Raw genomic sequence first — 25,935 nt, forward strand, 5'->3', positions numbered from 1 at the left:
AAATATCCATAATCTTATTCATGTAACTTTTAAGTTACCTTGTGGTTCAGCCACAGTAACAGGTCCTGTTTCTCCCGGTGGTCCTTCACCTGCAGCATTGACAGCACTCACTCGAAGTTTATAATCGGCGCCCTCTCGAATTTCTTTGACAGTATACTGACGGGCCTTGATCATCTTCTCTGTGCAGCGTGACCATTCATTTGTGCCAACCAGTTGCTTATCGACAAAGTAGCCAACAATTTCCCCACCGCCATTGAAAGCTGGGGGTTCCCATTCTAGATCAATAGTTGTAGAGCTTGTGTCAGTGACTCTTGGGACAGGTGGCCCTGGTGGAGCTAGAATGAATGCAGAGACACAAATCAGAACTCATTGAAGCTTTTAAAGTGCACAATAACTTACTCTATCCACTTTTTCCAGAATGCATTGCATGTAATATGGGTAAGTACTGTCTTGTGAAACTTTTAAATTGTATATACAGATATTTTTAAAACTTTACATTGTAACCTTAATATGTGTCTGTAGTCATTGTTAGTATTTTGCTTGCTTTTTTTTTTTTGTAAGTCTAAGGTATACAACATAATGATTTGATACATATATTGTAAAATGATTGCCACACTGTTAGTTTATACCTCCATCCCCTTACATAATTATCCTTCTTTTGGTAGTGATAACATTCAAGATCCACTCTCTTAACAAATTTCAAGCATATAATATAGTACTTAATTAAGTGACTTAATTATAGTCACCATGCTGTACCCTACTCTCTTTGTAAGAAATTACTTACAGATTGGATCACGTGCTGTTTTGGGATCTGAAGGGGGACTGAACTTTCCAGGTCCAGCTGCATTTTCGGCACATACTCTGAAGACATAGGTGAGTCCTTCTAATAGGCCTTCTACATTGGTCTTCAAAGAATTCAGAAGGCTTCTGTTGACACGAGACCAATGTGTACTATTAACCTCACGTTTTTCAAGCCAATAGCCCAAGATGGGACTTCCATTATCTTTTGGTTCATTCCATTTCACTAGCATACTGTTGCTGGTTATATCTTCTACAATGGGCTTATCCGGTGCATCAGGTGGTTCTGATAAAAAAAAAAATTGCATATTTCAATTAGTTCCCTAGTATGATACAAAAATTCAAGTTCATAAGCTATGATAATGTATATACCCATGCATATGATAAAAAGGCAAAGTGTAGATGCTAAAAGAACCTTACCAAATGGATCTTTAGCTATAAGTGGCTTTGAAACACATGGTGGTCCAGGTCCAAACCTATTTTCAGCTCTTACACGAAAGAGGTACTCTTTTCCTTCAATTAGTTTTGTCACTGAGTGTTTGCAGTGTCTAAGTGTTGAAGTGACAGTAATCCACTCTGAGTCAGGTTTTGTCTTGTCTTTCTTTTCCAAAGTGTAGTTTATAATTTCACTGCCACCATCATCAAGGGGTGGTTCCCATTTACAGAGGACAGAGTTCTTTCTAATATCTTCAAATACAAAGTTGATTGGTGGTCCCGGTGTATCTGATATTTCGAAAGACAGCAGTGATTAAAAATTTGCAGAGAAGTGGTTGCAGTGGAAAATGTCAATGTCAGCATGCCCCTTTAACGTAAACTTCTGTTCTTCCTACATCTGTCTTTGTATCACATGAGCTAACCAACAACAGGTTTGGCTGATTTCATTTACTGGGAGGAAAAATGGGGCTGAGGATCCCTGGCTGAAGCTATTTTCTACTTCTTTTATCCCCCTTCCCCCTGGCCCAAACCCCTTTCTTATGTTTTACTAAGACTCTTATGGAGACTTTCTTCCATGGAGAAGTGTAGTTTTACCTACTTACCTAGCACACAGACAGTACAAGGAGCTTTGGCAATACCGTGGTCATTTTCAGCTTTGATCATATACAGGCCATGGTCAGGTCGGAGAGAATCTCGGACACGTAGCTGAGATTCTCCTTTTTTACTGTTGTCGATACTCAAACGTTCTGTCAGAGGCAGGACAAAAGGTTCTTCTTCTTCTTGAACTTCACCCCTCTTCCTCCTAACTGTGGGTGCTACTCGCTTCTTAATTTCTTCTGGGGTAATGACTTTATCATCCTTTAGCCATGTAATAGTTGGGTAAGGTGACCCAGAGATGGTTGCATCAAGTGCTATTTCATCACCTCGTTTCACTTCAAGGCTTGTTCTCATAATGACCTTTGGGGCATCTGTTTAAAGATTAAAGATGGAAATTGCTTTCAATTGCGATCAAAACATTTGATAAAACATTATTCTCTTTTACTGTACACTGGGAAAATGGCAACTCCACGAAACAAAACTTACCAATAGGATCTACAGCTTTGGTGGGAGGAGTGGCCCGAGAAGGTTCACTAATGCCAGCAGCATTTTCTGCTCGCACTCGGAACTGGTATTCCTTTCCCTCTTCAAGTCCTTTTGCTGTATAGGTCAGGACTGGTACTAGGTGTTCATTGCACCTCTTCCATTTGTCTTCACCCTTAGCAATCTTTTCTATGATGTAGCCCATTATCTTGCTCCCTCCATCGTACAAAGGTGGCTTCCATGTAATAGTCATTGCCTTAGCTGTAGGATTATGAACCTCAACATCTACAGGTGGATCAGGGGGCTCTGAAGAATAAGAAAAAACTTAATATGTACGTGTATAATATAAACCCATCTTTGTAAAATAAAAAATTACATATTAATTCCTAGCTATATTATATCCATGCCCAAACTTACGCTTTGGATCTTGAGCAATGACTGGATTTTTCAGTTCAATATATTCGCCTCCACCAATCTTGTTGACAGCTTTAACACGGAAGAAGTATTCACCATTTGGTATGAGATCTTTTACAGTCCAAGACAGTTTGTTCTCACCAGACATGACTGGTATATATGTCCTTCTCCCAGCCTCTCTGCGTTCCAGGACATAATGAAGGATTGGGCTTCCACCATCGTATTCTGGAGGTTCCCATGTTAATTTACAGGAACTCTTGGTCACGTCACTTGCTTTAATATCTTTGCATGGTCCAGGTAAGCCTATTAAAAATAAAATGATTATTATTGTTAAGATGAAAAGTCAACCTGTTATATAGTACACTCTTTTTCTAAGTGGGTCTATCCACATTTTCGGTGGGATAATCTTTGATGTATTGGCGTATCCCCCACCCCTTACACTGCAGGCCATTTAGCATCCTTGGATCCCAATTACTAAATGTCAGCAGCCCCCCTGAGTCTTTGTTCCAAGCAAAGTTGCCCCCCTCCCCGCACAAATTTTTTAAAACAGCCGCATGGGATGGGGTAGAAAATGTTACTGATCCTGGTGAAAACACTATGGACAAATGCAAATACAATTAACAAATGAATATTGGCAATTTAAACATTCTTTGGGTATACTCTATCTTTTATTTTGTACTTAACATGCCAGTTAAGTACAGTTAATTACAACAGAAATAACTTAGTTTAATCAGAATTTAACTGGCAATTTCACCTCTATAATTGCTTTGCTTCTCACACAGGAAAGAAATCATCTGGAAGTAGCCAACTCATGAAACCCTTTATACTAACAGTGCAAAGTTAACTAATTTTCCTAACACATGAAGAAGAAAATCTGGTATTTCATCAAAGAATGATTACCTATGACTTTGACATTGATTGAGCCAGTTGCTGAGCCGAGCTTGTTTTCCAGCGTAATGGTATAAACTCCAGCATCTGCATGGACACTCTTGGGAACTTCAAGGTGTGCAGAGATGTGATCATTCTTCATTGTTAACCTGTCACTTGCTTTGACTTCTTTGCCATCTTTATGCCAACTAATGGTTGGAACCGGGACAGCTCTGAAGGGAACGGGAATGCTTAACTTTTCACCTTCAATAACCACAATGTCGTGAGTCTCCATATCAATTGTTGGCTTGCCTGTAAGATAGCCAAAAGAGGAGAAAAAGATATGTCAAAGTGCAATGTGTAAGCAAAGCCTGTTTTATTAATTATAAAGGAAACTCTATTCTTACAGTCTGGGTCTTTGGCAACCACATTTTCGGAGATTTCAGATGGCTCACTGACACCAACAGCATTGACGGCTCTCACTCTCAGAACGTACTCCTTGTCAGGAACAACACCTTCGTCAACTTTGAATTTCAGGTCTTTTATTGGGCGAGAATTAACTCGCATCCATTTCTCAGTGCCTACCGGACACATTTCAACATGGTATCCTATAATCGGACTTCCACCATTTTTCTCTGGAGGCTTCCAGGCAATGGCAATGTGCTTTCGCCCAGCGTCAGTCACATGCAAGTCAAGTGGAGGTGAAGGAGGACCTGAAAGAAGAGTGAAAAACTCACATCTGTGATCTCATCATCAAGCTCTAGACAGTATCCTTCGGATAACTGATACTACTTACTTTTTGGATCTTCAATTGCCAGGATTTCTGTGGGTTCACTTGGGTGACCAATTCCAGCTTCATTTTCTGCCCGAACTTGAAACTGGACCTCTGTTCCTTCAATGACATCAGTTACTCTGAAGTTACAGTCAGGTCCTGAGGTTTTTCCAGCTTTCACCCAACGGGTCCCTAACTTTTCTTTCTTCTCAATGATGTATCTATTGAAATAAAGCATTTCATTAGCATTAATAGGGAAAACAGGGAAGAATTTTTAGCGGAGTATAAATTATTCTTTGTGAATTAATTAAAATTCTACCTCTGTATTGGTCGTCCACCATCATTTTTCGGTGGTTCCCACTTCAGGTCAACATGTCGCTTGGTTACATCAACCACTGCCAGAGCATAGGGTGGACCAGGGGTGGCTAGAAGCAAAATATTCAATAGTTAGAAAAACCAGAGGGAAAAGTGATAATCTACTACAAATGGTGTCACAAAGATGAAGTTAGAGAACATACTAAAGGTGTCTTTGGCCAGGACAGAGTCCTCAATTTCACAGTAGTCACTTTGTCCTATGGCATTTTCTGCAGCAACTCGGAACACGTATAGAGAGCCCTCTGTCAGTGGGGTTACTGTGCACTTGGTGTCTTTGACAGTTGTGTCCACTGTTTGCCAGCCTTTTCGCCTCACGTCTCTCTTTTCCACAATGTAGTTGGTGATGGGGGACCCTCCATCTTTCTCAGGAACTGTCCACTTGAGGTCTGCTGTATTTTTTGTGATATTAATAACTTCAAGCCAGCGAGGTGGTGATGGAGGATCTAAGGAAGAAAAAGAGAATTCGATTTTTTTATTGTCCAATATTCATTCAGTCTTCACTGAATTCTCTTGTCACCAGGAAATCACATATAGCAAGGATGAAATAATCTAGTGATGAGGTTTTCATTTTTCTCATATTGTAGTTCTCAGTTATACTTTAGAAGAATTTATATACCTTAAACATCAAGAGTGACTTACATAGTTTTTCCCTGCAAAGCACAGGGTCACTGGGTTCACTGGGCTCACTTTCCCCAGCCTTGTTCACAGCTCTAACTCGGAATGAGTATTCCTGCCCTTCCATGAGACCGGTGAGCAAATGCTGAGTGGTGGGAACACCTTCAGCCACTCGGACCCAGTCATCTGTTCCGGTCTTTAGCATTTCAATGATATAAGACTCAATCTTTGCCCCTCCATCATGTTCTGGCTTTGTCCAATTCAACATCAATGATGTTTTGCCTACATCTTTCACAGTTGGTTTTCCAGGAGGCCATGGTGGATCTGCAAACCAATGAAATAAAACAATTATTTAGGTTTGTCAAAAAAGGAATTAATGGAAGCTTCAAAATAACCACCGAAAGATATATAAATAATACCTATGGGATCCTTTATTAAGATTGGTTCAGTTGATCTACTTGGTTTTCCAGGTCCAGCAAGATTTTCAGCCAACACACGGAATCTGTATTTTTTCTTATTGGTGAGACCTTTCACTCTGAATTAGGAACAAAGTATGAATTGGATACCATGATCAGCAGAAACCTCTGTGTACTTTACACAGAAGGGGATAATTTGTTTAAATTGTAAAAAACTGATACCGAAATTTAACTGAAATTATTTCATTATAAATTTAGATTTGGTCAAATGTACCAATGTAATTATAGTATCTATAATAGTGATCATTCTCATAACATACTGGAAGACCACTTTGCAACTCACAGAAAGCCAATATTTTATAGTAAAGAAATTAAGAAATGTGTCCTTGAATGTAATTTATATCATTTTTGAAATTATGTGGTAACACAAAATATAAAAATAATTTAAAATTTTATGGTAATATATAAGAATGTATATCAAAAGGAATGCTAAAGAATAAAAAATCATATATACTGCTATCTTAACATCTTGATGGAGATATTGGACATACCTATATGTTGTGTCCTTTACTGGCATCTTATTGCATCTGACCCATTTATCAGTATCAGGATCTAATCTTTCAACCCAGTATCCAGTGATTGGGCTGCCACCATCATCGTCTGGCTCACACCATGTGAGAGTAACTGCATCTTTAGTTATATCAGAAGGTTCTAGGCGAGTTGGAGGTCCAGGTGGATCTATAGGCAGGATAATGATATAAGTGTTACATGTCCTATATATAAATATGACACCCAAATCCAAGTTTGACACGAGAATCTTTTTAAAAAAATTTTGGCCAATGGATTAATGAGAAACTTACCAAACTGAAATTTAGCTGTTATTGGAGAGGCCTGAACTGGTTCACCAACACCATACATGTTTTCGGCAGCAACTCTGAAGATGTACTCTTTGTTGGGTGTTAGTTTGGTTGCCTTGTAGTTTGTATCCTTGACAGTTGATGAGAGCTTGTGCCATACTTCACTGTCAGTCGCTCTTCTCTCCACAACATAGTTTGTGATTTTAGATCCACCGTCATCACGTGGTGGGTTCCATGTTAGAAGGCATGATTCATTGGTTACTTCTGTGATGTCAAAAGCGGCTGGTGGTCCAGGTTTGTCTGTGGAGGACATTACACACTCAGGAAAAAAAATTTTTTTTTTACATCCTGTTTGATTTTAAAAAGTAACTGCAATGAGTTTGCCCAGTTTTGAAATGACAGCCTCACTCACCTAAGACGTTCACTTCCACCACCGCAGTGGCCCGACCACAGACATTCACAGCCTCGATGATGTATGTGCCGGTGTCACTTCTCTTACTATCCATGATAGTCACTGTGGATTTCTTAGGAACGTTTTCAATGGTGATTCTTTTGTCCTGCTTCAGAAGCTTATCGGCCTTTGTCCAAGTTATTTTAGGTTCAGGTTTTCCAGTTACAGTGGCAGGAAGTTCGATCTTAGTTCCTGCTTTTACAGTGAGACCAGCAAGGAGCTTCACATCGAGGAAAATTTCTGGAGCCTCTAAAATTGGAAAAGATTATTTACGTTAGCAAGTTCAAAAGAATTAAAGGCAGAGGCCTGGTTAATAACACAAAACCCCAACATACGTACCCTGTGTATCCACAGCCTGGATTTCATCTGTGGGTTTGCTTGGTTTGCTAGGGCCTTGCCTGTTCAAGGCCTTCACACGGTAGGCATACCATTTGCCTTCTTCAAGACCTGTCACTTCCATTCTATCAGAAAACAAAATAGGATATTTTACTATAATGCACATAATCTGTAGTATTCATAATCTTTCTAAAATTCATACCTACTCTTGATAGAATACTACTCCTTAAATTAATTCTGGATTGCTTCAGTATTGTAACTAATGAAAACCTTGGAAGGGGGATAAGTTCAGCAGCACTTTTAAAAATTGGACAGGCACACCAGGGGAATTCTCAGTGAAAAAAAAGTAACAGATTTTCTAAAAGAAAAACACTCATTTTAGTGGGTAAGATGAAACATTTACTTGTGTGCCATAATTATATTTATAAAATAACTAAAATAATATATATAAAATATAGATATTAAGTATAAATGTAAAATAAAATAGAAAAACATATAAATTATATTTTTATATAATTATACTTATAAAATTATAAAATTAAAATATAAATATAAAATAAATATAAAAATAATAATTCTAAAAACCTACTTTGTTTCTGCAACTGGTTCTCCACAGGCAACCCATCGATCAGAGCCACGTGGACATTTTTCAACTATATAGCCTGTGATGCGTGAACCACCATCATGCTTAGGTGGATCCCATGTTAGGAAGATGCCGTTGGCTGTTCGATCCCTCCATTTAACATTCTCTGGTGGGTCAGGTACCGCTATAAACATTTTAAAGAGAGTCAGTCTTAGATAGGTCAGCTATGAAATCTCCATATTGCCAACCCGTGCCTTTCCCCCATAACTTCAACTCCAGGTATTAAAGCAAAAATGGTAATAAAAGGCTAGATAAGAAATCAAGAATGTACTCACTTGCAGGAACTGACATATTTACAGGTTCATCAATATATGCAGGTTCTCCAGGGCCACATTTGTTACGAGCACAGACTTTAAATAAATACTCTTTTCCTTGAACAAGATCAGGAACTGTGAATTCTAGGTCAGTCACAGTGTCTATAACCTGGGACAAAGAAATACAATTACTTGTTTCCAAAAAACGCTTTCCCTGAGTCAAAAAGATTTTTATCATGAGCAGGGAGGGATACAAATAGAAATTGTTTTTGAACGATAAAGATTATTTCATATTAGAGAAAAAGTTGCAGGGGAAACATAATATTTAAACCTTACTATATTAAGGTGAAACTTTCATAGTCTATACACATTAAAAAGGTGGCAAAAAGGTATTGATTCTTTTCACTAGGTTGGTTGTTAGAAACATGATTTTGAAGTTTTTTTTTTTTTTTTTTTTTTTAGCGCTCACAAGAGCATGAGCAGGGGGAGGGGCAAAGGGAAAGCAAAAAGCAGGCTCCCTGCTGAGCAGGGAGCCCAATGCTGGGCTCCATCCCAGTACCCTGGGATCATGACCTGAGCCGAAGACAGATGCTTAATGACTGAGCCACTTAGGTGCCCCTAGAGATATGGTTCTAAATCAAGGTAAAAAACAATAATGAGTAATGAGTAAATAACAGTAATAAACTGAGGAGAAAAAAATGGTAGATTGGGCCAACTAAAATAATCTAGTGGAGTGAGAAGTCTGACCACCAGGGAATCAGGTACTTAGTGTCCTTAGAATCGCTTATAGCTTAATAGGCCATATTGGGTACTTATCAGGTACCAAATGAATAGGTTATTTTTTTGTAAACTTAGGAGAAAATTTGGTAAGGCACAAAATAAGGCAATTATACCAAATCTTGGTTGAACTACCTCACAGGAAGCATCAGCATCAAGGCATCTAAAAAACTTTTTGGTTCTTTTTCAGCAAGGCAAAGTGAAACCATATAAACTTTGCATGGCATCCCAGCATGCTGGGCTTTCCCCCGCTCTTTTTCTCTGGAGTTGGTGCATTGCTGCTCAAAACTCACTTTAGTCCATGTTTTCCGGCTGACTTCTCGCTTTTCAACAATGTATCCAGTTAATGGACTTCCTCCGTCATCATCTGGTGGTTCCCAAGTCAAATGTACTGAGTCTCTGGTTATGTCACTAAATTTCAGTTCTTTGGGTGCACTTGGGCGAGCTGAGAAAATGCAGTCAGAAATCAATATAGGTAATAGCTTGAACCAATATTTGTTAATACTGTCAAATCACCTTTTATAACAAAAGTTTAGCTCCTTACCAATTACACTGACATCAATTTCCCCAGAAATTGCTTTCACACGATTTTCTAATTTCAGTGTATAAATGCCCTTGTCTGGACGTTCACTTGGAGAAATGACAAGTTCAGCATAGGCAGATAAGGTTTTCATTTTCACACGGTCCCCTGCTTCTAGTACTTTATCTCCAAAAGACCAGGTTGCACTTGGCCTTGGATAGCCTGTACTTGGAACCAGGATTGTGATAGGATTCGGGACAATAACTTCCAGACCATCTTTAAATGCACTTAGATCCATTGTTGGTTCAACTACCAAGAAGAAAAATTAATGAGTCTCCAGTACTGTATTTAAGCCGCCCCTCTCCCCAAGTAGCTATGTGCTATTCCCAAATCTAAAAACAAAATATCCACTTACCAAATGCATCATCAGCAGTTAGAGGACCAAGAATTTCAGATGGATCTGAAACACCAGCTTCATTTTCTGCAGATACTCGATATAAATATTTATTTCCTTTTTGTAATCCAGTAACCTAAAGTTATGAATCAATATTTGTAAAAACACGTACATTTAAGTCCATGGTCATACACTGAATATTTTTATAGATGCAAATTCCTTACTTTGTAAGTCAGTTCAGGGACAAGTTTCTTATTGCAACGAATCCAATTATCTTTGCCTTCTTCACATCGCTCAATTATATAACCCACTATTGGGCTTCCTCCATCTTTCAGAGGAGGCTCCCATGTGAGCTGAACTGATGACTGAGTCTGATCTGAGGAATTTAGGTTCACAGGAGGACTTGGTCGCTCTGGAATGGAAGAAAGAGTTGGAGCACACCATTTAATTCAGTAATTTATTAATGTATAATTTCTACCATCACCATTAAAATATTAGGTTTTCTGAATTCACTGAATTAAGTAGGCACTGTCTGGATTTCTGTGATTTTGTTCACATCTTTTTGATATTCTACCTTTTCATTAACTTTATTTTAATAGGCCTAATTTCTAGATTTCATGAAGTAATTATTTCTTTTTTTTTTGATGGGCTTACCAATTGGATCAGCAACTTTGACAAAGGGTGTGGCTGCACTTGGTTTCCCAACTCCAATTCGGTTTTGGGCTCTGACCCGGAAACTGTACTCCTGTCCTTCCACCACATCAGTGACAGTTGCAGACAGGTCTTCAGCTCTTACTGTCATGGCAGTGTCCCATCTGATAGAAGTCTTATCTCTTAATTCAATAACGTAGTTTGTGATCTCAGCTCCTCCATCATACTCTGGTGGCTCCCATGTCAGTGAGACCCCAAATCTATTTATGTCAGTGATGGCTACATTCAAAGGAGGGCCTGGCACATCTGGATTTCATTACAGAAGAAAACATGGCTTTGGGTTAAATCAGGGATAAAAGCAAAGATAAGATCGTTTCCAATTTACTTAAAAACTTCTTACCATATTTACTCCTTGCTTCTACAGGATTGTCAGTTTCTACTGGTTCACCAGTGCCAACTCTGTTCCTTGCACTGACACGGAATAGGTACTCAACTCCGCCTTTTTGTAGTCCAGTGACAGTAAACTCACAACTGTCTGCACGATCAGTGGCCAGAACCCACGTCTTCCTTTTGATGTCACGTCTTTCAACAACATAACCTATGATTTTGCTTCCACCATCAGTTAATGGCTCTTCCCAGCCGAGGCTTACTTCACCATCAAATGTTTCTGTCACTTCTAAGTTACGTACTGGCCCTGGAACATCTGAAATTCACGTATAAAATTTTTTTAGTGTGTTACCATGCTTTTAATTGTGCTTTGCCAATTGAGTCCAAGCGATGCAAGGGCTTACCAATAACTTTTAAATTGATGAATGCTTCTGCTTTTCCATGTTTGTTCTGAAGCACAATTTTATACCTTCCTTTGTCTCCTTTCTTAGCTTCTAAAATTCTGAAAGAAGTTTGTTCAGCTGTCGTATCAACCGTTTTTGAAGATAGAGGTTCATTTTCTTTAAACCACTCAGCTTCTGCTTTAGGGTAGGCATCGTAGGGCACCACCATTGTCAGAGGCTGGCCAACATCAACCACAAGATCTTGATCAGCTGTCTTGATTTTAGGTGCAGCTAGTGAGAAAAAGAACATGTGAATGCTTTTGAGTTATGTATTATAGTCCAGCTACACCATAGCTTCTTTACTATGTATTTGTTAGCAAATATTGGTTACATAACCTTGGAAGTATAGCACAATAACTTTAGAGGAGAGAGAGCTTCTTTGCGAATTGTCAGACTTGAAAACAGGATTAAGAATGATCTAAAACCATAAAATCTCCTTTCTTTGCCAAAAATAATAGAGAACTAAATATAGTACAAAACATGTTTGTTTGTTTTTATAAAGCAAGCATGTCATACTTAGTTCAAGATAAACCAGATAAAATTTTTATGTACAAGGGAAACAATAATGGCTTTTTCAGAATGACAACCCACTAGGATGTCTTGGAAGCTAGAGTCAGGATGAGAACAGACCTAAGAGGCTCCAGAGGGGTTTGGAAAATAGAAGAGACCAGAGCTTTCTCTAGGTCTGCGTTTTGGGGATGACTTTCAGGGCAATATGTTAATTCTAGGAATTAATGAACAGCCACCATGTGCCAGCACCTGTTCAAGATTCTAGCATATAAAGAAGAATGCTATCAATGACCTCTTACTCAGGACACTTTGTGGTAAGAGACATTAGAAAAGTTACACGTGGATAGAGCCTAGCAGAAATAAAAGGCTCTCACAAGCATCAACTCATTAATTGTGAAATCTGAAACTTAACAGTTATCTGTGATATTGTGAGGATATTTGAAAATAAAAGAAAGGGATTTACCTGCCAGTTCAAGCTTAGCTCTGGCTTCTTTGTCTTTGGCAATAAATCTGTATTCACCCTGGTCACGAGGTTGAATATTACAAATCTGTAGCCTGTGTATCTTTCCTTCACTCATCATCTGGTGTTTGTCACCCTGAACAATAACCATGTTATTTCTTAGCCACTGAACTTCCACCTTATCTTTGTTGAGCTCAGCAAAAAAGACAACATCAGCACCAGGGGCCTCAAGAATATCCTGGGGAGGCCTGATGATCTCAACAGGGATTTCTGAAAAGAAATGTAAAATGAATACAAACATGTTCATATTTGGGTTAATCACCTTTAAAAACTGGTACTAATAGCAGGAGGGGAAGAATGAAGGGGGGGAGATCGGAGGGGGAGATGAACCATGAGAGACGATGGACTCTGAAAAACAAACTGAGGGTTCTAGAGGGGAGGGGGTGGGGGATGGGTTAGCCTGGTGATGGGTATTAAAGAGGGCACGTTCTGCATGGAGCACTAGGTATTATACGCAAACAAAGAATCATGGAACACTACATAAAAAACTAATGATGTAATGTATGGTGATTAATATAATAAAAAAAGCAAAGTAAAAAAAAATAAAAACTGGTACTAATATCAAAATTGTCCTTTCACTCAGTGTGTACCTTCCACAAAAAGTCTGGCTCGAGATTTTCTGTCTTCTACTCCACAAGCATATTCACATTCATCATCCAGCCTGCAGTCTTTTATAATGAGTCTATGTGTACTTCCATCTTTCTCAAATTTGTATCTAAGAGAGGAGATCGAATTATTTGTTAGCTTGCATAATGATCACTAAATTGTCAAGCAATTAACAGGTAGTTACAGAAATAGAACTTCAGAGGCTTTCACTTACTTTTTGCCTTCTTTGATTTCTCTCCCATTTCTGTACCATTTCACATTTGCCTTCTCTCTGGAGAGCTGGCAGGAGAAGACCGCATCATCAAACTCAGTGACTGTCTGGTCTTCTAAGTGCTCTACAAATTCTGTCGGGGCTTCTATGATCAGAAGGTCGGCAACAGATATATCTTGTCCAGCGGTGACCATGTATTCACCCTCATCTGGGAAGCCACAGTCCTTAATGATTAGAGAGTGCTTATATTTATCGATTCTGTATAAAACACGGTTGTCAAAAGCCACCTCTTCACCATTTCTGGTCCATTTCAGTGTTACATTGAGGCGATTCACCTTGCACCAGAATGTGACCGTTTTCTTCTCCATTGTTTCAATATCTTTTAGAGGCTCAATAATCCTGAGGTCTTCCTCTGTTGTAAAGGAGAAGAATAATGTTGACTTGAACTATTTTCACAATAGATACTGATTTAAAAACTCTTGTTAATTCCACATAAGTGACTTACCTTCTACTATTAGATTAGCAGCACTCTTCACATTTTCACCTCTGTGATTGGTCAGAGACACACTGTAATTGGCTTGATCATCTAATCGCGCATCTCTAATTCTGAGGGTGTAGACCAGGTCTTTTTGGAGAATAATGTATTTTGAACTATCGAAGATGGCCTCTTCATTTTTGAACCATTTGGCTTTGGCACCTTCAGTATTGACTTCACAGTTGAAGACGACTTCTTGTTGTTCCTTTACACGAGTGTCCTTAAGAGGAACTATGATCCTGAGTTTTTCTGAAAGCAACCAACAATTCTTAAGAGTAAGAAGAAGGACCAAAGTAGAGACAAATGTAAGCAAACCCAAGAAGCAAAAACAAATGTACCAATTACTGTCAAGTGAGCTGCTGCTCTGGCGGCTCCAACCATGACCACGTAAGTGCCCATATCTTGTAATGTGGCGTCTTTCACAACCAGCATCCTCTTTTTGCCATCAGCAATGATGTCATATTTGTCTCCAGATTCAAGTGTCTTATCGTCCCTCTTCCACTGGACTTCAAAGCTTTCCTTTGATATAGAGCAGACAAATTCAGCCTTTTCTCCTTCAAGTATTTCAAGGTTTTGAGGCTTTGAGATAAATTCGGCAGCAAGTTCTGGAAAGGAGACGTTGCAAGGTATTAAAAGCTCAGCATTTCTACCTTAAAAGAATCAAGTATGAATTCTTAAAATATGACTTGTTGTAATTTTCATACCATGGACTTTGACTTTGCCATCAGTTCGAGAACTTGGGAGTCGGCAGTTGTAGTTGCCAGCATCCTCAAGATGAGCGTTCTGAATGATCAGGATTCTCTTTCGTCCATCAGTAAGGATTTCGTATCTTCCTGTTTCGATGATCTCCTCATCCCCTTTATACCAAACCACTTCTGCTCCAGGCTTGGAGACTTCACAAACCAGTTTTATAGTGTCTGTTTCACTAACTTCAACGTTGCCAAGATTTTTTGTAAAGACAGCTTCTTCTTCTGCAAGAAGAGCAACGAGAGCAACATTGAGTTAAACTGAAAATTATTTTTTTTTTCCCAAAACATATACTTCTGTAAAGAAAGACTGCACTCTTACCCAGTACGGTCAGCATGCCAGAAGTTCTTGCTGTCCTTACTTCACAGGAATATTCTGCTTCATCATCCAGTAGACATTTGTTGATGACAAGAATACGCACTGCTCCCTTAGATATGATGTCATATTTTTTGCCCTTTTTAATTTCGGCACCATCTTTAAACCACTGAACCTATATTTGAGATACATAGATACTTTTATCAGTTTTCTTATCGTTCCTTCACATATGTGTCCTTAAGAGGAATTAGGATTCTGAGGTTTTTTTGAAAACAGCCAACAGGACTATGGTGTGAAGAAGAACCAAAGTGGTAAATACAAATATAACCTAAACCCAAAAGGGCAAGAACAAACTTCTTCAGTTATTGTTAAGTGAGCTGCTGTTATTAAAGATAATGGGATCATATAAGTTTTTTTTTTCAGGGCTTTAGATATCATGCAGACTAAGTCCTTTTTTTCCGGATGTGTAAATGGAGACTCAAAGTTGACTTGCCAATGGTAGTTAATGAGACATATGGAATTGCAGATATTTGTTCTTAGCCTAAGAACATAGCAATTTCATATGGCCCAAACCAATAATATCTGAATCTCCTGATTGTGAGTCCATGTTTTTCAAGTAATAGTTAATGAATACTACAAAGAAAACAGTGAATCAAGTATGTATTTCACACCAAAGTAATAATCTTTAATCCAAAGGCAAAGTGATACTCAGGTTTGATTCACTTTCTTTTTTTTTTTCCATTTTGTCTAGGCCAAAAGTAAACAAAGGTATCTGACAACACAAGAGAGCAATCATACGTTCACAGACCTTAGCATTTTCTCGGGAAATTTCACACTCAAACCGAGCCATTTCTTTTTCTTTAACTTGAAGATCGGTGAGTGGTCTTAAGAATTCCACATAAGGAGCTGTAAGAGAAGGTCATCAGAATTCAAAATGAGGTTTCTAGCAATTTACTCTGACATTACTGTGGTATTTATTTAAAAAAGTCTTTTGCAGGGCCTTTCCATCTTAATAGACTACAACAGACTTTGAAAGCACTTGGAGCTGCCGTTCATGTATACTTCCCCCCCCTTTTTTTTTTACATATCTCTGTAGGTTTCATAAAACTATGTGGCATACTATATGTCCAACTGATTATATATCTATATCTACAACCTATCAATCACCAACGAGGTTCTCCTGAATAATGGCAGAAAGAAAAATTCTCATTGATACTGCTCCAGAGTTGAAAGCTGATATTGTCAAAGGAAACACCAGTAGCAAAGAAACATTATTTTATTTAAAGCAGGCTAATTAATCTTTGAGAAATTAGCAGAATTCAATAATAATGCAGCTTGAAGTGCTATAACCAGTCTTTTCTATGGCTAAGAGGCATGAGTCTGCAATTGAAATCACATACTTAGCTTTTTTTCTTTTTTTTTTTATGCTTCAAAGATGTCACACATAAGTCAGGCATCTATTAGTGCAAAAAGCAATGTGTTTTGTATGGGTGGGTGATTTTTTTTTTAACATATCTTATTTCATTTGTTTCCAGAATTAAGTCAGCAGATGGTAGGATTAGAGAGCTGCCCCCCTGCCCCTCCTTCTTTTAGGGCTCCTTGTGAGTCCTTCCTAGGATGATCGTTCTTGATCAGTGAAATTCTGGGACACAAATGCTGGCCAGTAGGCTTGAAGATATGCTTATGGTGGCTGAGGCTTCTTGGCATGGTAACAAAGTAGATGACAAAGGGATGAAGGAGACCCAAGAAGCTACTCTCTGATTAGCTAAAAGCAGAGCGACCACAAAGAGGAAAGAATAAAACAGTACAAGATGCATGGAAGCACAATCAAAGCCACTATTTTGTAGCTGTTGACAGATGAGAAGCAACTAAACCAAACAGCAGCTATCGCACAAAAATACAGACTGAAAAATGTTATCACTGGACAAACGAATGAAGAAATGAGCTAGCATGTGACATTTAGAAACAAGATGTATCTTTCACCAAAGGAAGAAGTAATGCTAAAAACCGTTAGTGTTCTCTTCATTCACAGGACTTCAAGAATCCAGTCTTCGCTCCATCTTATCACCCTTCCTTATTTTCAGAGAGCATTATGTAGGTGGGCTTTATCATATTACAGCGGACTTTAGCGTGAACCTATTCAAACTGCAATTTCATGCTCATTTTCTAGTTGTTCCTGACACCTGAGAATTCATTTCTTTCCAAGCGGAAATTGCTTTCCTTTCTTTTCTTTTTTTTTTCTTTTTTAAAATCATGACTCCTTTCTTGTCTCTTTCATTCAATTTGTCCTTATCTGTCTCAGGATATTCCTATAGTAGGTTTAGCCCCATTGACAAAGCGTACCTCTGCTCACTAGGCAGAAGCACAGTGAAAGTGATCAATGTGTCCTTATCAGATCAGATGTAGTAGAATAGCTTGTCTTTCCTTTTCTTTCTTTTTTTTTTTTTTTAAAACACATAAAGGATCAGGTTATGTCAGTATTGATACTATAAGTTGCCAAGAAAACAGTTAGGCCAAGAAGGGCATGCAAGAGGTGGCAGGGTTTTTTTGTTGTTGTTGCTGTTATCAGAGTTGCAAATGAAAAGTCCTGTGTAAGAATACTTACGCACGACGTTCAGGTTACAGGAAGTCTTAAAATCCTTAGCATCACAAGTGTATGTTTTAATATCCTCTGGGGTACAGCTGTGTATAATAAGTTTTCTGACCCTGCCATCAGCCACAATTTCATACTTCTTGCTTTTGAGAATTTCTGTCCCGTTTTTGAACCATTTCACCTTAGCATTTTCTCTGGATACTTCACACTCGAGGACTGCGGTGGCTTCTTCTTCGACCGTCTGGTCCTCAAGAGGCTTAGTGAACTCAACGGGGGGTTCTGAAAGAATCACACTAATTAGCCAAGGTAGTTTTCCTTTCCTTCTCCAAGACTTTGAGCACCTCCTCAACTTTCTTCTGATATTGCCAGGGCTCTTTCTGTTTTTAAATTGCATTTGTCAGTTTTGATTCCACTTGGATGCTTTCCTCTAATAATGATGTTTCATCATTATTTGTACATACAGAGGAAAGGTGTTGTTTTAAACAATATGAAACATCGAGGACACAGTAGCCGGGTCTTGGTTAATAAAATGATAGATACCCAGTTTGATAATAATTCTTCCTCTAGCCGTTTATTGAAAGCAACATAAACAGGGGGACAGAAAGAGGAAGTAAAACATATTCTAGTCCATTTTGACTCTTTTTTTTTTAAAGTAGTTTTTTAACTATTTTGTTAGGCCAAAAAGTAAAATTTGGATATTTGGTGGATTTTAATGATCTGTGGTACTCAGCATAATTGAGAATTGACGTTATTTATGAACCTCTGCATTACACATGTTTTTAAAAGTAAGCCTTATAATTACCTTTCACAAAGAGGTTGGCATGAGTTTTGAAATCTTTTGCTCTTAGTTGGACTTCTCCAGCGTCTTCTAACTTTACGTCCCTCAGAGTAAGTGTATGAACTTTTCCTTCTGAACGTGGGACCACCTAGTTTTTTTGGAAAAAAAAAAAAAAGTACGGTTTAAGACTATATGAAACAGCAATTCAATACATACATAGGTACATTTAATTAACTCAGGTAAAGAATTTGAAATAGTGCTTTCTAAGTTGTTTTATAATCATATATAGAGCACATATGCCTTTGAAAATGATTTTAACCAGTAGTTTGGAATCTTTTAAGAAAGTTTTAGGCTTTCCTAGTTACCCTTACATAATTATGAGGTGGCCTTTTATGTTGAAATGCCTAGCCAAATTTCTGTTTATACTTCTGCATATATATTTATATAGATAAGTATTTTCTTCCATTCTGCCACTGAATTTATATATATGATAGAACTTAGAAAAGCTAAATCATGAAAGGAAGGAAAGAATTACTGCATATAGTAAGCTGCAATAGCATGATCTTAGAATATCAAGACAAATGCTGCCATCACTGTTAATATTTGGGTGAGAAATTCTTGTTGTAAATGCAACCTTAGGTGGTTTGAAGAGGCAGTCTGTAGAAAAATGAATTGTCCGAAAGAATACACCACCTTGATATGGGCTGTCATTAGGTCCCATAATTGTGGCTTGCACAATTACAAATCAGGCTACAGACAGGGCCATCTTCACAGTAATGACGCTAAGACAAGGGCATGGCTATTAATATAACGACCTTAGTAATTGAGAAAGGTCAAAAACACAATAAGGGAATACAAACAGGGGAAGGTAATTAAGATATGTCCTGCATCATAGCTACTTAATCAACCTGGTGCTTGAATGGGAAAAAAAATTTGTTTTTGTAATGATGTTTCAAAATAAATTTTGGACTGTGAATTAGGGCTATTCTTTTAAAGTATTTCAGATTCCAACCCATCTACAGATATAGCTTATCAGTTTACACATTGTTTTATCATTTAAATTCCTCTGAGGCTGCTCTGGAATATTCTATTACCAAGAATTTGCCTCGGAACACAATGGTTCTCAATAAATAGCTCATATACAATGTACCTTGATTATGTAAGGAAAAACTAAGCTGAATTTTGTGGTGGTTTATGTTTATAAGGATAATGTTAAGAAACTATCCTTTTAAAATATTTTAAAATAAAATACATATTGTTGTAATGGGCACGACTGTGACCAAGCTGTTAAAGTTTAAATTCATAATTATTAAAGGCCAATTAGGACTTAGCAGTGCTTTCTCAGACTGATGGCCGAAGGGGGGAGAAAAACCTCATTTTCTCTAAAATTTTCTTTTTTGATTTCCTATTCCCATCACCTGTATTTGTTTGATTGGTGTAGTTTTGGAGGCTAAACATTTTGCAAACTGAAGTTGAAAGGCCTGAATTAAATTGATATTAGCAAGTTTGTTATGATAGATTTAAACAAAACCTACAAAATGTAATAAATCACTTTATTACATCACAGTTATATTTAAGTTTTTTTTAAAAAAGATTTTATTTATTTGAGAGAGAGAACACGGTGGGGGGGGTGCAAAAGGAGAGGGCGATACAGACTCCCCACTAAGCAGGGAGCCTGATCCCAGGACCCTGAGATCATGACCTGAGCTGAAGGCAGACGCTTAACTGACTGAGCTACTCAGGCGCCCCTCTTTCAGTTCTTTAAAAAAAAAGAAAAGAAAAAAAAAGAGACGTAAATAATACAAGAGCAAGTTTATAAACAGCTGAAGTATTTTGGATGGCTAAAGAATTAAAATTCTTATGGCAAGAGAGACACAAGGAGGCCCCAGAGCATTGTAGTAAAGTGATCTTTTTTATTCCCAGAAAGAAGTTTAGTGACTATATATATATATTTTAAATAAAAGAAATATGGATAAGTTTTTTAGGAATCTACATTTCAAATTAAAATAGTAGAGTTTTTTACATTAGAACTAATGAGACTGATCTTTTAATAAAAAAAGCTCTTAATTTGACCAAAAGATACTCAGTAGCAAAAGAATAATATTGTCCTTAAGCAGTGTTCCTCTATTGAAGTCTTGAGTTTACAAATGTCCAAAGGATCTTGAAAAGTCAACCAGTTCTGGTGATTAACATAACAATAAAAAAATTAAAGAAAAAAGTCAACCAGTTCTCTGCATTTGGACATGAAAGCAATGAAACTACACTTCACAGGACAAATTTACATTTCCAAAAAAAAAAAAAAGCAAACTTGAAGGTGGAGATGCCTCTATTGCCTAGTTCAGTATTTAGAAGACTTCACTGCAGGGAAAGTGTCCTCACATGTAACTTAATTCTCATGCTGCCATTTGAAAGCACAGCGGCTTTTTCTGTCCTTAGTAAAAAAGGAGACCAACTGGCCATTACTGTCTTGTAGCAGGTGGACTTTGTTACTGAATTCCCCTTTAATCGCTCTGGTAGAATACTCGTTTTTCTTGTTTTACTACAGTTGTTCAAAGGCATTTGCCTTCTTATTAATTACTTCACTCAACTTTGTGGCTCTTTGTTACCTGAATCCCTTTTAAATTATATTCCTTCACCTCTTTTTTTTTTTAATAAAGATTTATTTATTTATTTATTTGAGAGAGAGAGAATGAGAGAGAGCACGAGAGGGAAGGGGGTCAGAGGGAGAAGCACACTCCCTGCTGAGCAGGGAGCCCCATGCGGGACTCGATCCCAGGACTCCAGGATCATGACCTGAGCTGAAGGCAGTCGCTTAACCAACTGAGCCACCCAGGTGCCCTATTCCTTCACCTCTTAAAAGTTTGATTTGTATTGAAGCCTTGATGCCATCTTTGATATTATTTTTTAAATATTGAAAAAAGAATGTCCTAGAATAATATACTGCCCTGTGCTTTATTTCCAACCTATACTGGACATTCTCTGTATGTTTTATTCCAAGAATTCAAAATTAATGGAGAATTATCAAGAGAATTTAAACAGACAGACTGTTGTACAGGGGGGCAGAACAGATAGCTCAATTTAGGGAAATTATATTTTGGGTCTATCTAGTTTTTACTTATGGCTAAAATTTTGGGCATAGATGAGCTAACACTGAGAGCTGGTTATTTCCTCAAACTTAATGTGTATTTGCTCACACATGTGGATAACCTCAGAGCCCTCCTTCTTGTCACAACTGTCAGCTGCACTGTAAATAGTCCACTTGGCATTCCAGAATTTGCACAGCTCAAAGCACTTGAGGGTTAAAAATAGCTTTGGAGAAATGCTTGAAGAGCAAATTTGCCCAGAAGTTATCTCAACTACTTGATCAACTGCCTGAAATGGAATTTCCATCTTCTCTTCTTAATCCCCTTATATGCAGAACACTAGAGAGCATGGAGAGAATTAGTCACAAAACTTAATGTGGGCTGTTGTTACAAGGCATCTGGTCAGAAGGCCTTTTTGATACCTCCTGTCTTCCAGTTAATCAAACCAACTATCACTGATAGCTAATGAGTGTTTGTCTTTTCCTCAAAAAACAGAAAACCTTATTGTACCTAAAATTTTTATTTCCATTTCAATAAAAATACCATCAGATTAAATCTAACAAAGATGTGATGAATCTGCTTTATAATTTCAACAGAAATCAGGCTAGAGTAGGGAAGGGGAAGGGAAAAGATGAGGAAGGGACATTAGAAAGAGCAAAGAACAAAGAACATACAGGTGAAGATGGAGAGCATGAGAGAAAAAGGAAGTGCAGGACATGGCAACCACACGCCTGCTTTTTACCTTATCGCTAGGCTCAAGTTTCTTCCCTTTGAGATACCATTCCACCGGGATATCCTCATAAGAGAGCTCACAGTCAAAGGTGGCTGTCTCCCCTGCAGTCACCGTGACATCCTTCAGCGGCCTCAGAAGACCAATTACTCGTGCTTTACGAGAAGAAGGAAACAGCTTGGGATCACTCATTTTGGAATTCCAAACGAATAAATACACTTAATTATTAATCTTCGTGGTTGCTCTCTTCAAGAGGAAAAGAGCTGCAGGACTGGCCACCGTTTTAACTCTCAGGTGAACGTGGCCTGGCCCCTCGGTGCTGAGAAGGGGAGAGCTGGCAGCCAGAGGGTGGGTATTTGTAGGGGCCCTTTTGTGGTGATACACGAGGTCAGCAAGAAATCTGCACTGCATCTGTCTCTCTGCCAGGCATCAAGCTCCTCTTGCTACATGTGGTATGTGACTTCCAAAATAACTAAGACTGTGATTGGGAGAGGACAGGGGCCCTGCGATCACATAGCCTGTCCATATCCATCAAACACTTTGCACCTTCCAAAAATGTTAGCCCACGCATCCCGTCTCCCTTTTTGAGTCTGACGTGCTCATACAGCCGAGTTTTCCTGTAGTGTTACAGTTGTACAGCTGTCAAGGGATGTGGTCTTTCAGAGTGCTGAGTTAGATCCTCATTGCATGCATTACTACTTTGAATGGAAGGAGTACACAGCAGGAGAATATGACTTGCTTAATTTTCTTTTGTTCTAAGGGCAAGCAAGGTCAGAGAAATTTCCAAAACCTTGGAATTTGAACCTTGTGTATAGATGTCAAAGAAGTAAATACAAGAAAGCCAGTTTCTGGACTTCAGTAATGTTTTCTAACTAATTAAATAATTCCAGTTAATGTTACATTCATTATCTGCAAAAGCACATCCTTTCCTTTCACCAGAAACACATCCGACTTACGTTTCACTCGGAGGTGGGCACTAGATTTCACGTTGGCAGCTTGGAAATCCACCCCGCCCGTCTGGTCCAGGCGGCAGTTGTGCAAAATCAGGAAGTGCATTTTGCCTTCTTCCTTGATCTCACAATCCTGTGCCAAGAGAGAAAAAAGGTTTCAATCTTTTTTCTGAGGCCATCCTAGCTTAATGAAAGGAACGTTACAAATAACTAGTGAGGAGATTTGATGTAATTTTGAGCTCTTTTTCGTGAAATAAAGTTTGCAGGTACTATCAGAAAGCATGATGTATTCTACCTGTATAATTTGGAACCAACTAGCAGCATCGCAGGATATCTACAACCTTATACCACTACCCTGGATCAAAAAGAAGGCAAGTGTGCCTGTCTGTGTGCATTTGTAGATCCTAGTATCTCTCTTTGGCTTAAGGTCTGATATCTCTACCTGATATGTTTTGGGAATGCCCTGCATGCATTCTGACTTTTTGCCTGTCCTTTTTTATTTCACACAGTGCCTCTAGGTGTTGACAAGTTCAGAAATAGCCTCACAGGTGTCTGGAGTAGTGCCTCTCCCTTGAGTTTCCAGTTGGCATGGATATCCTCCTCAGAGATTTCAGTTTCAAAGCGGGCCGTCTCAGTCTCCATCACCTCCACACTGTGCAGAGGCCGCACCAGCTTGATCTCCCGATCTAGAAAAGGGAGGGGGCAGCTTGGGTCATTAGCCTTTGGCAGAAATAACGCTGATGGCTTCAAGAGTGGAACTCATGGAAATCTCCTCACCTTCAATGTTAAGCTTTCCTGAGGTCTTATCTGTCCCACAGTCACAGGTATACTGTCCAATATCTGATTTCAAGGCTTTCTTGAGGATGAGTATGCGCTTCTTGCCATCTGCCTTAATAACAACATTTTTAGATGGCTCTATTTCCTTCCCATCCTTAAACCATTTCACTGGTGCGTCTACTTTGCTAATTTCACACTGTAGAATCACTTCGTCTTTCTCTACGCCAGTGTAATCTTGAAGTTTTCCGGTAAAGTATGGATCTCCCTCTGCACGTAAAGAGTAAGTGAAAACGTTTCATTAACCACCAAGGAAATGCAATCCCTGGGAAAGTTCAAGAGGCCGCTCGCAGAGTTCTGGGCATATTTTAAAATTGTACCAAGCTTTTGCTTATTTAACATGTTTATGTTCAGAAGTTCTCTATATGTTAGAAAGGGAACCAATGCATGTGATTTATCAAGAAGTAATCATCCATCTACCTTACATTTTGAAGTACGTTATTGATAGTAATTTGAAAGACACTAAGAAATTTAGCTTCAAATATAATGACTTGTTCCTTCATGACTCAGCTAAATTTCTAATTCCTTAGCAAATCCATTATGTCCACCTTGAAGCTTTCAGATTCACACTATTAGTTTTTCTTATATCAATAGTTTGCCATTAATAGTTTCTATATGTTAGACTTCATATGTAATCTGCTTGCTATTAAGGGGCCAAGAAAAATAATGACTTTTATGAATGTAACTTCTGTGCTTCCTCTCTTACTAGAAGTTTGAAAACACTTTTCTGAAATAATTTTGATAAAATGAGGAGATGAGAAGTATTTATAACCCTATTTTAAACATGACAGAGCTCAATAATTAAGAGTTTTATTTCTGATCTGAACTGGCTCTTTTGTGAGCTTGAGTCTTCATTAATTGAGAGTCCTCATATTTTTAGGTAAAAATATTTTAGGAAGACGCCTGATAAGGACAGGGGCTGCTTTCATGCAATATAACCCTTAGAAGACAATTTTATATGATAGATAACTCCACAAATTTCTGCTGAGTTTAATGTAATAAATAGAAAAAAAGCACCTACCAAGCACAGTGAGTTTAGCTTCTGAACTTAGCCCCATAGCTTCCACTTTGATTTGAGAGGTATCATCAATAGAGAGGTCTTTGAATGTGATGGAATGAGTCTTCCCTTCATCGTCCATCCAGACCGACCTGCTGGTGTGCAGGCGCTGGTCGTTCTTGAACCATTTAACCCTGATGTTATCGTGGGACAGCTCCACAGTGAACACAGCACTCTCCCTCTCTTTGGCTGTTACATCCTTGAGTGGGGTGAGGAATTTGAGTCGGATTCCTATCCAGAAAAGAAAACCTCATTAATTCCCGCCCTTTAGGAGGAACTATAAAAATAAAAGCAAAAAAAAAAAAAAAAAATTAAATGGGGTCTATTTCATAAAGAATATTTACCTTCAATGATCAGTTTGGCACTTGTGTGTTTATCTTCGGCTTCAAACATGTATTTTCCTTCATCTTCAAAAGCAGCTGACTTGATCACCAGGGAATGTTTAGTGCCATCCTTTATAAGCTCAACTTTGTCATCGCCTGTGATTTCCTGGGTTCCTTTCAGCCAACGGAATGTTTTGGGCTCCCTCGACACTTCGCACTCAAACTTAGCCTCATCCTTCTCAAAGACTTTAACGTCACTGAGAGGTGTGATGAAGATGAGTGGCAGTTCTGCAAAGAGAAGATGGGGGGGATGAAGCCAGATTATGCTTCCGTTCATGACCCCCAGTCAGCTCAGGGTCTCGAAGTCTTGCAAAGAAAATAACAAAAGAGTGGCTGACAGACAGAGCATACCTTTCACTTTCAGATTGGCTGCAGATTTGGCGTTGGCGGCCTGGAAGGAGACCTCCCCTGTCATATCCAGCTGGCAGTTATAAAGGACCAGAATATGCTTCTTCCCATCTTCAATGATCTCACAGTCCTATTCGGAGTGAGAAGCAGAAGAAGGACAGAGCAAGAAGAACGTCATTGTCATAACTGGTGATTCCTACCAATCATCAAGACATCTGAGTCCCAAAGTTTATCTTTTTTCACCCCAAAC

The 25,935-nt window shown here is 38.4% G+C and overlaps 1 protein-coding gene across 1 annotated transcript in view; it reads right to left on the reverse strand.

Annotated features, from left to right (window-relative positions):
• The window catches only part of TTN (titin), a 271,518-nt gene that overhangs the window by 79,664 nt on the left and 165,919 nt on the right, over positions 1-25,935 (reverse strand). The window contains 43 exon segments of the mRNA XM_027590660.2: positions 39-335; positions 785-1,084; positions 1,219-1,521; positions 1,836-2,201; positions 2,317-2,619; positions 2,731-3,030; positions 3,628-3,906; positions 4,002-4,307; positions 4,391-4,587; positions 4,686-4,791; positions 4,885-5,184; positions 5,381-5,680; positions 5,776-5,891; positions 6,324-6,510; positions 6,633-6,929; positions 7,042-7,329; positions 7,420-7,541; positions 8,006-8,183; positions 8,335-8,482; positions 9,384-9,535; positions 9,635-9,919; positions 10,026-10,140; positions 10,229-10,416; positions 10,659-10,961; positions 11,056-11,358; positions 11,447-11,716; positions 12,459-12,725; positions 13,106-13,230; positions 13,336-13,744; positions 13,838-14,116; positions 14,206-14,472; positions 14,572-14,838; positions 14,936-15,104; positions 15,738-15,835; positions 17,535-17,801; positions 18,325-18,448; positions 22,126-22,268; positions 23,070-23,196; positions 23,610-23,749; positions 23,841-24,107; positions 24,919-25,185; positions 25,299-25,565; positions 25,689-25,815. Coding sequence (XP_027446461.2) covers positions 39-335; positions 785-1,084; positions 1,219-1,521; positions 1,836-2,201; positions 2,317-2,619; positions 2,731-3,030; positions 3,628-3,906; positions 4,002-4,307; positions 4,391-4,587; positions 4,686-4,791; positions 4,885-5,184; positions 5,381-5,680; positions 5,776-5,891; positions 6,324-6,510; positions 6,633-6,929; positions 7,042-7,329; positions 7,420-7,541; positions 8,006-8,183; positions 8,335-8,482; positions 9,384-9,535; positions 9,635-9,919; positions 10,026-10,140; positions 10,229-10,416; positions 10,659-10,961; positions 11,056-11,358; positions 11,447-11,716; positions 12,459-12,725; positions 13,106-13,230; positions 13,336-13,744; positions 13,838-14,116; positions 14,206-14,472; positions 14,572-14,838; positions 14,936-15,104; positions 15,738-15,835; positions 17,535-17,801; positions 18,325-18,448; positions 22,126-22,268; positions 23,070-23,196; positions 23,610-23,749; positions 23,841-24,107; positions 24,919-25,185; positions 25,299-25,565; positions 25,689-25,815 — 9,919 coding nt within the window.

Source organism: Zalophus californianus, chromosome 3 (assembly GCF_009762305.2).
Source record: "Zalophus californianus isolate mZalCal1 chromosome 3, mZalCal1.pri.v2, whole genome shotgun sequence".
NCBI lineage: Eukaryota > Metazoa > Chordata > Mammalia > Carnivora > Otariidae > Zalophus > Zalophus californianus.